Genomic DNA, 10,063 nt, shown 5'->3' on the forward strand with positions numbered 1-10,063 from the left:
ACTGAATAGCTCTTTATCTTCTTCCCTTTATGCGATTTTAAATTATTGAAATCAGCCTCCTCCATTTTGAAAATGATGACAGGTGAAGTGTCACTCGTGACGTGACGAGTTTGACCCGGCGGAAATTCTAGGCATATGCTAATTATTTTGCGAAACGAGTTTGACCCGGCGGAAATTCTAGACATGCGCTAATAAAAATAATATTTTGCGAAACGAGTTTGACCCGGAGTTAATGCTAAGCATGCGCTAATTATTTTGCGAAACGAGTTTGACCCGGCTGTAATTCCAGGCATGCACATACTATATACCCGGTGGCAATTCAAGGAAATACGGTAATAAATACTTCTATGCGGCCCACTGGATATTTTCAAACTATAGAAATGATTACAATGGTGAGAATCTGCACTTCTGAGTGACATATAGGTTACTACGGTGACCATAGGAAGCTCTGCTCCATGCAGACGAGGTACGGGCAGCAACAAGCCTGAGACGTAAGTGTCAGAGGCAGATTTCTACAAAAAAATTCTGCAGAAAAGTGATATGATAAGTACTGTTTATATTTGGCCGTGTTTGTTGCATCTTTGTTGATCTTGCTTGATTATAAAAGATGTCGATCAAGGAGGTGTTCTGCAGGAGAGGAGCAACGTTCATATATTTTCAAAATTCAGTGTTTATTGCATAGTTAATATTGTCAATCCCACGGTTTGTATTTTCATGTACATTCTGTGTGTCTTATTCAGTAAAAACCTACAATTTCATTTTGTTTTTTGAGATCGTCAGTTGTAACGTTTTTAGTATCAGTCATTATTGTGTGAGTGTTTGTACCAACTTTTATCCTTTTTTGCAGGATCTTGGGATTTGTTCATTAATGCATGGCAATCTCCACTGTTTAAAGTGTTCATAAAAAGGGATCCGAGCACACACAGAAGATTACATGGCTTGTGGCGTGTAGTGCTGCATAACCTGCCTCTTTGTAAAACCTGTGTCATGTGATTTCAAACTTGACACCTCATTGGCTGGTTCTGACACGGCATCGATTGCTTCAGTCTTAATTTGTCGAAAGTGGGTCTTGCGTTTTGAAGCAACAAAATTTTCTGCACTAAATTTTTTAACACTGACTTTTTAAACACAAGCATTTTGCCTCCAAGTTTTTTTTCCCAATAAAATAGTCCCAAAGGGAATAAGCGGTAGAAAATGGATGGATGGATGGATAGTCAGCATAATTTGATGTAAAAAAAAAATTCAGTTCACAAAATATTCTGATGCATAAATTCAGTGTCACAAAAAAGCTTTCGTCATAAAGACACAAATTAACCTCCAAAGAAAACACACATATGTTTTATATAGGGAAATAGAGATAATGTGGTGTAAGCAGACCTTATATTAAAGCAGTCAACAAAAGCATGGATAGTCAATCCTGTCCTCTGTCCTATTTCCTCCCATCCATAGTCGGCTGCTCGTGCTTTAAAGGGGACCCATAATGCAAAACCAACTTTTCTTACCTATTGGTAACGGCTGTTGTGTATTTGGGATTTGCATAAGTCTTGAAAATGTTAAATCAACCCATGGAGGCATAGCGGACATATTTATAAAACAGTCTTTCCTTCTTTCATACTTCCTTCTAACAAGCCATGTGGAACTTGCCCAACTTTCCCAAGTGTGACGTCAGCAGGTATCCATATATTATAGAGATTTAGTCGAACAGCTTTGCACTCGTCTGCCTTTGTAGTCCGACGTTGTAGTCATTAAGCTCATACATGCACATGGATCCTGCGCTGTTGTCATTACTAATACAAAGTAGCGTATAGTTCGAACTTAAATCTGTAAGTAGACTTAATATGAAAGCGCTAAAACTACAACACAGCCGACAGGGAGAAAACTCAGTCGAAGTGGAGGCATGTAAATAAGACCGCCCACAATATGGTGCATCCTAAAGAGACGGTCAAAAAGCGGCTTGAAGATGGTCAGTAAAATAAAATCTATGCAAACTTTTAACCAAAGAACCACCATTACACTTCATGTAGGTTACTAGAAAGTGTTTTAAAAGTAGAAAAAAATCATAACATGACCCCTTTAAACACTTCCTACGTATAACACACCTATGTTGTAGTTTTTATTAACAAATTTGGAGGTGTAGGAATTGCCATTTAAAACCGCTAATGGTAATCGGTAGCATGTCAATAACAAAAGCCAATTTATGTTAGCATCAAGCTAGCGCATTTTTGGAAAAGTGGAGCCTTACTTTACTTAAGTTGGAGTGTTTTCAGCCAATATGTTTTGTTGGCATTGAAAATTGTAACATTAACTAGAGGTAATTTGGCTGAATTCGTTCTCAGTGCTACTAGAATGATCGCCAAGTGTTGTAGTGCAAAGAGCTGGCTGAGTCGGTAACCGGGCGTGAAGTCAAGCACAACTCAGGTTCTGTAACATGGCACCGTTAGGATTTTACGTCAATCTGTGCCTGCCTGATAGGACCAGCGGGATTCGGTCCATGCCAAAAAATAACTAAATTCGGTACCCATCCCTACTGATCGCACGTGCCTGGCATACACGTCATACATCAGCAGCAAAAAGGAGCCTTTGTAACCTTTTTTGATAAGGTTTGATTATCATTTTTATACCAAATAATATATTGTGATGATCGGTTTTAATCAAGAATTATTGAATTGATTCTGAATCGAATCGTCAACCTTGGAATTAAAATATAATTGAATTGTGAGTTGTTTTAATTCTCATCCCTAATATTTAACTACAACAACCCCTTTTTAAATTTGAAAAAAAAAATTTGAAAAAGATATTTGCTAATACATGTAAAGCAATACATATTTTCTAGAAAACGATTGCATTTGAATAGACATGAAACATTAAAAATCTTAGTGATTTAAATGTACTCAATTTTGATACATAAAACTGGTATAAAAGTACTGAAAATGGAATGTATAATGGTCATCAATAAATATTAATATTTACATATGAGACATTAATAATCAGAAACATTGACCAAAATGCTTTCTTTGCTCATTTGTACAAATGTACGCTCTAAAACACACACAAAAACGATTCGTGTAATAAAAGATCTCATTTATTATTTATGACACAGTATATTTGTTAATAAAACATCTGCCAAAAAATAAAATCCACTCCATTCTCTTAAAATCCTGTGTTTTTGAAGGGTAAATAATGCCAACCAAGATCTTTACAAAGCACAAGAAGCCTCATTCGTGCACAAACAGCTCATTCCCTCAAAACTCAAGACTGTGAATCACTCTGCCATGACCCCAATTTGACCCCCGAGAGTTGATATACTCAGAGGAGCTATGGGATTATTTGCAATATATTCGACTTCAGAAGTCCAAATTGGAGCAGAGCTGAATTATTTTAAAATGGCATCTCATACCATTGAGTGGTCTTCTAATATAAGAAGTATTATTTATTAAGTATTTCTATCAGTATTTACAAACTGGAGTCAAAATATATCCAGGAAATAAAAGTAAACAATCATAGCTCATTATATTATTCTAAGTTGGTCCATAGAGTTAATAATAAATGACTTAGAGAATACTACACAGAGCAGGGGTGTGTCCACACATTTTCCACTGTGAGCCACTATGCTAAAAACGAATCCAACGTGGGTCAATTTATACTAAGCAAAAAATGTTTAGCTTTGTGGTATAAATGACAAAGGGAACAATTTTTAGTCTTTACTATTAATATTATTTTGGCAAATAAATAATCTTTTTGAGGGCTTCAACATACTCAAATACTTGCCAAATCCTGCAATCTATATTGTGGCAAATATATACATACACAGTATATAACAAACATAACTAAACCCTCCTCAGTGGCGCTTCACGTTTGACACCCCGGACTAACAGTACTTCTACAAATGAATTGTCATTTTCTAAGGTCAATGCTTATTTACACATTGTTGGGAAAGTAAGTCTACTTTTCTAGTGACGTTTACTAGTTATGACGTAGAGATGAGCCTATTATTGAATGTAATTAAATCAGCGGTAGACAATTTGCTCCTGCTACTAGAGTACACTATATGGACAAAAGTATTGGGAGACCTACTTCTAAGACTTTGTATACACTGTTGGCCAAAATTAGTGTTTTTTTTAACGTGAAAAAAAATATATATATATATATAATGTATGAATGGATGTATATAGTGTAATATATTTGGGAGGGGTCTAATCCCTTAATGGCTGTTAAGTAGAGGAGAGACGGACATCAGCGTGGATCTACGTGAGCTTTATTTTTCAACTCACATGTAAGCAAATAAGCCACAGCGCCAATTCCGGTCCTTCAACAATCGCTATTTCTTCGGAATCAAAATATATATTTACTTATTACATATAACCTATTATTTGCGCACTATAATAAATGTATAACCCTCGGTCGTCTTAAATAGACTTTTCTCACCGAAACCAGATGTTGTGATGAAAAATCCACTTCCGCTGGCGACTGAATCTTTCCCGGCGCACACGAGTGACAAAGCTCACCCAAAGCTGACGGAAAAAATCACATTGAGGTCACACTGCGTTTAGACTGAAGTCACATTTGAAAAGATCAGATTCCAATCGGACTACCTCCTGATGTGGCCTGAACCTGATGCCAAAAGATCAGATTTGAAATACCTTGGAGCGTTTTGACTGGCAAAAAAATCAATCAATCAGATCTGTGTCACTTGAGGGCTAAAAAAAATCTGATTTGGTGTGCAGTGTAAACGGGGCCTAAGGGTGTTTAATAGACTTGTTCTTTCACACCCAACTCATCCAAACATACTCATATGGACCTTACAAGCTTAATACTCGCATTGATTGTGCAATGAGTAATTTTTGTTAGTTTTTAGTTCTTTTTACACAGTGATGGGCGTTAACGAGCCACAAGTAGCTTAACTACATTTCCCAGTAGCATGGCTGTACTTTTTGAACCACTAGTGACTGGTGTAGCTTAGCTACTTTTAGACCCATGTAACGAAGTAGTGTCCATAAAAGCTACAAAGAGAGAAAATGGAATGCAAATCCATCCATCCTAAAAAATTATTTTTCACGAAAGAAGGGTTCGGTGAATGCGCATATGAAACTGGTGGGGTTCGGTACCTCGAACAAGGTTAAGAACCACTGCAATAGAGCATATATTTTGGGGTTTATTTAATATTATTGTTATTGTTTCACTGCCTTTGATTGAATTTGTTTCCAGTGCCCCCCCCCTAATTTTGTAAAAGGTACCCCAACTTTGCAAGTTAAAAGAAATGTTCATATGTTAAAAAAGCCAGACAGAGGGCATGTTTCCAGTTTGTGTTAACTAAAATAAACTATCAAACTGCGCATTTATTCTCTGCCGATTTGTTTGGTGGAAAGTTGTACATTAATTTGAGATTAATCAATATGTATTGTTGATGTAGTACAAGGGTCCCCAAACTTTTTGACTCGGGGGCCGCAATGCGTTAAAGCAATTTGGCCGGGCTGCACATATTTTACATATATAAATTCCTAGCAAACTAATTGACTGAAAGAGCGCGCACTTGCCGCGCGCTCGCGATGATGTCACGTTGTCGATGGGAAAGTGCATTTTTAGACTGAGCGGCTAGGAGTCACCGAGAGTATCAAGCCGTAGAAAATGGATTAGAAAGGACAGATTTCTAAATATAATAATAATAATAATAATAAAATAAAATAAAAATATATTTTTTTAAAGGGGAACATTATCACCAGACCTATGTAAGCGTCAATATATACCTTGATGTTGCAGAAAAAAGACCATATATTTTTTTAACCGATTTCCGAACTCTAAATGGGTGAATTTTGATGAATTAAACGCCTTTCTATTATTCGCTCTCGGAGCGATGACGTCACGTTGTGACGTCACATCGGGAACCAATCCGCCATTTTCTCACTTTCGTCGGTGTGTTGTCGGAGGATGTAACAACACGAACAGGAACGGATTCAAGTTGCACCAGTGGCCCAAAGATGCGAAAGTGGCAAGAAATTGGACGAAATTTGTTCAAAATACGAGGGTGTGGGGTAAGCTGACGAAATGGTCAGTCGTTTGTTCCGCACACTTTACCGACGAAAGCTATGCTACGACAGAGGTGGCAAGAATGTGTGGATATCCTGCGACACTCAAAGCAGATGCATTTCCAACGATAAAGTCAAAGAAATCTGCCGCCAGACCCCCATTGAATCTACCGGAGTGTGTGAGCTATTCAGGGACAAAGGACCTCGGTACCACGGCAAGCAATGGCGGCAGTTTGTTCCCGCAGACGAGCGAGCTAAACCCCCTGGATGTCTTGGCTCACACCACTTCTACCGTCCCTTATGCCACCGAAGATGATCAAGAGAAGAATATCGACCCTAGCTTCCCTGGCCTGCTGACATCAACTCCAAAACTGGACAGATCAGCTTTCAGGAAAAGAGAGCGGATGAAAGTATGTCTACAGAATATATTAATTGATGAAAACTTTATTCATTACTCGCGGTTTTACGTAAATTATTATACATAAACTGTGTTTACCAATAATTTAGCTTAAAAACATTTATTTTTTTCAATCATTCGAGTACATTCGGGTAGTCTTGTGTAATGCAGTATTTTGTGTCTATTTAAGTATGGTTAACCTGAGTGCTGAAATGGTGGAAAAATATATGTTCTTAGCGCGCCTGAAATGGGCTGTCTGCACTCTCAAAGTGCATGTTGTTGCCAAATGTATTTCATATGCTGTAAACCTAGTTCATAGTTGTTAGTTTCCTTTAATGCCAAACAAACACATACCAATTGTTGGTTAGAAGGCGATCGCCGAATTCGTCCTCGCTTTTTCCCGTGTCGCTGGCTGTCGTGTCGTTTTCATCGGTTTCGCTTGCATACGGTTCAAACCGATATGGCTCAATAGCTTCAGTTTCTTCTTCAATTTCGTTTTCGCTACCTGCCTCCACACTACAACCATCTGTTTCAATACATGCGTAATCTGTTGAATCGCTTAAGCCGCTGAAATCCGAGTCTGAATCCGAGCTAATGTCGCTATACCTTGCTGTTCTATCCGCCATGTTTGTTTGTATTGGCATCACTGTGTGACGTCACAGGAAAATGGACAGGTGTATATAACGATGGTTAAAATCAGGCACTTTGAAGCTTTTTTTAGGGATATTGCGTGATGGGTAAAATTTTGAAAAAAACTTTGAAAAATAAAATAAGCCACTGGGAACTGATTTTTAATGGTTTTAATCCTTCTGAAACTGTGATAATGTTCCCCTTTAACGGGCTGGATTTTTGACGCTGGCGGGCCATAGTTTGGGGACCCCTGATGTAGTAGGCTACTTTTGCCGTGTAACTTGTAGTGTAGCTTTCTACAGTTCTGTGGGGATAGTTCACCCCGTAGCTTAGCTACATTTAATTGAGAGTAAGTAGTAGCTTAGTTAACTACATTTTCCTTGTAGCTTGCCCATCACCGTTTGTACAGTTGTTGTCGACTGCTATTTTTACATGGCAGCTGTATTTAAGGGTGCTCGTTTGTGTGGTTTGAAAGCAGCTCCATCAGACAAACTCATCAAGTAAGAGTCTAAACAACATATTGTTGACGTAACTACAATTAGGAAATAAATACAACCGGTGACTTACCTGAACAATTCTTCTTTGTGTTTGCTAGCAGTTAGCACTGATTTTCACCGCCACTTCCTCTTGAAATGTACTTGTAGTTTGCTCGTGTAATTATGTCTGTTCCATTAGTCATATCAATATTTTAAGTTTCATTTATTGTCCAGGGTTCACCCCGCCTTCCGCCCGAATGCAGCTGGGATAGGCTCCAGCCACCCCCGCTACCCTGAGAGGGACAAGCAGTAGAAAATGGATGGATGAATTGTTGCGCGCCCACGGCTGACCAACTGAAGAAGAGAAGGATGTCACGTGGACGTGCTTTGTTATGACGCATTTAAGTACCCTGGGAATTTTAATAGTTCGGACAGGAAGTGTGGAAGAATTCTGTTTATCACAATTGTGTCACCTTATTTGTTTAAATTAAATCATAAATCGAGATGACCATGTGTCACACCTCGAGGAATAAACTGTTGTATTTTTGATGGACATCATTACATCTCACTTTTCCATAGGTAACACAAATACAAATAAAAAGGGAGAGAACCCCCTGTTGTGACGCATTTAATTACGCTGGGAATTTTAACAGTCCGGACAGGAAGTGTAGAATAATTCTATTTATCACAATTGTGCCACCTTATTTGTTTAAATTAAATCATAAAACTAGATGACAATGTGTCACACTTCGAGGAATAAACTGTTATATTTTTGATGGACATAATTAAATCTCACTTTTCCAGAAGTAACACAAATACAAATAAAAAGGGAGCGAACCCCTGGATCCCTAAATAATTGAAGATGTATGTCCCCTTTTGCACATATAGTGCAAGCAAACCAAAAGTGAGCAGAGATATCCTTCCAAAACCTCAGTAAGCGTTCATACAAAAGTAGACCACTTGTTTTTTCTTGTTGTGATGTGTGGATCATAATAATTTTACTAATAATAAGGATGTCCCAGAAGGTTGGCCTAAAAAGATGTTCACATTGCACACTTGGTGTCCATTGAGTCTTTTTGTATTCTCAAAGTCCCAGAAAGGCTTTATGAGAAATTCCAGACTTTTTTTCCCCTGAGGAAGTCTTTATGAAGTATTTTTTGTCTTTCTCCCATCTTAAGCTACAGAGTCGTGACTAATCCAGAGGTGCTGCGTCAAGTGGTGAATTTTAGTTTGGGAGTGTGCGAATTGCACGAGAGGCTCGACAGAGAAGGGATGCCGGCGTTGGCGGCTGTGGCCTGGCTCTCCACAAACACGGGGTCAAGGCACGCCACTTTGGCAGCGAAGAAAGCGTGAATGCAGTGAAGCACCGCAAATAGGTTGGAAAACTCCAGTTCCTGCACAAATTAAATCAACAACCGAGTCATCTTTTCTTTTATTAAGACACGATCTAAAGAGTTATCTTACCTTTGCTTCGATGGATTTGGAGTCTTGGTTTTGGAATAAAAATTTGATCTTGCTTTTGCCGTCATCTGATGATCCTTTCAGCTGAGAGAACTTGTATCTCCACAGAACAGCCTGAAACGTTACCAACCAGACACATATCATGTGTTTATATGAAAATGAATAATTGATGCAACTCGACATGACACCGCTTGTAGTGTTGCCAATGTTATTATAGCCAGTAGGGAAGTAAAAAGAACATTAATGTGTATTTTCTTATGTTACTACAATCCTCTGGAGGCAAGTATCACTATCAACTGAGGTTAGAACATCATCGTCAAAACAAGAGATGAGTGGGGAAATACTCAAAACTTCAACCATTCTGTACATATACATTCACTGTAGAAACATACATATACACATACATGTACATATACATTCACTGTACAAACACATACTGTATACACATTCTGTACATATACATTCACTGTACAAACACATATACACATTGTGTACATATACAAGTACATATGCATACTTACACTCATGCACATAATCACGTTTCATCAAACATATATTAACGTTGTTGCCCTAGGGTAAACTGGGTATAACACATGGCACACGGACAAAGCTTAACCTATTGTTACTATAACGATCTACAAGGTTAATGTAGGTTGCTTCTCTTTCTCCCCCTCCATTTTTCTGCATTCTTTCGTATCTCAAGTTATCATTACGTATATGTATTGTTGCATTTGAACAACTGTATTGTTGATAATAAAGGTAAAGTATTGGTATTGTTCATTATCAATAGCGCTATTTCTATTGGTATTTGAATTGCTCCATTTGTAGTGTAATAATGCTCATTGTCATTTCTGTATTATTTTTTATTTTCGCTAACTGCTTATTTGCTATTACGTTTACCATCATATTTGTACATGTCGTGTTTGCTGATGTTGCTCTATTGTTGTTGTTGTTGTTGTTGTTTGCTGTTGTTGTTTTTGTCTCTGTCTAATCCCCCTCTTGTCCCCACAATTTCCCCCTCTGTCTTCTTTTTTTTCTCTTTCTATCCCCTCCTGCTCCGACCCGGCTGCACTAAA

General features: G+C 38.0%; 1 protein-coding gene across 1 annotated transcript in view; it reads right to left on the reverse strand.

Annotated features, from left to right (window-relative positions):
* Window positions 1-3,076: 3,076 nt before the first annotated feature.
* sntg1 (syntrophin, gamma 1) overlaps window positions 3,077-10,063 on the reverse strand; it is a 114,978-nt gene continuing 107,991 nt past the window's right edge. Inside the window, exons 18-19 of the mRNA XM_061979352.2 lie at window positions 8,991-9,101; window positions 3,077-8,920 (exon numbers count right to left, since the gene is read on the reverse strand). Of these exons, the coding sequence (XP_061835336.2) occupies window positions 8,738-8,920; window positions 8,991-9,101 (294 nt within the window). The 3' untranslated portion in view covers window positions 3,077-8,737. The remainder of the gene's footprint in view (window positions 8,921-8,990; window positions 9,102-10,063) is intronic.

This window comes from Nerophis lumbriciformis, linkage group LG19 (assembly GCF_033978685.3).
Source record: "Nerophis lumbriciformis linkage group LG19, RoL_Nlum_v2.1, whole genome shotgun sequence".
NCBI classification, from domain to species: domain Eukaryota; kingdom Metazoa; phylum Chordata; class Actinopteri; order Syngnathiformes; family Syngnathidae; genus Nerophis; species Nerophis lumbriciformis.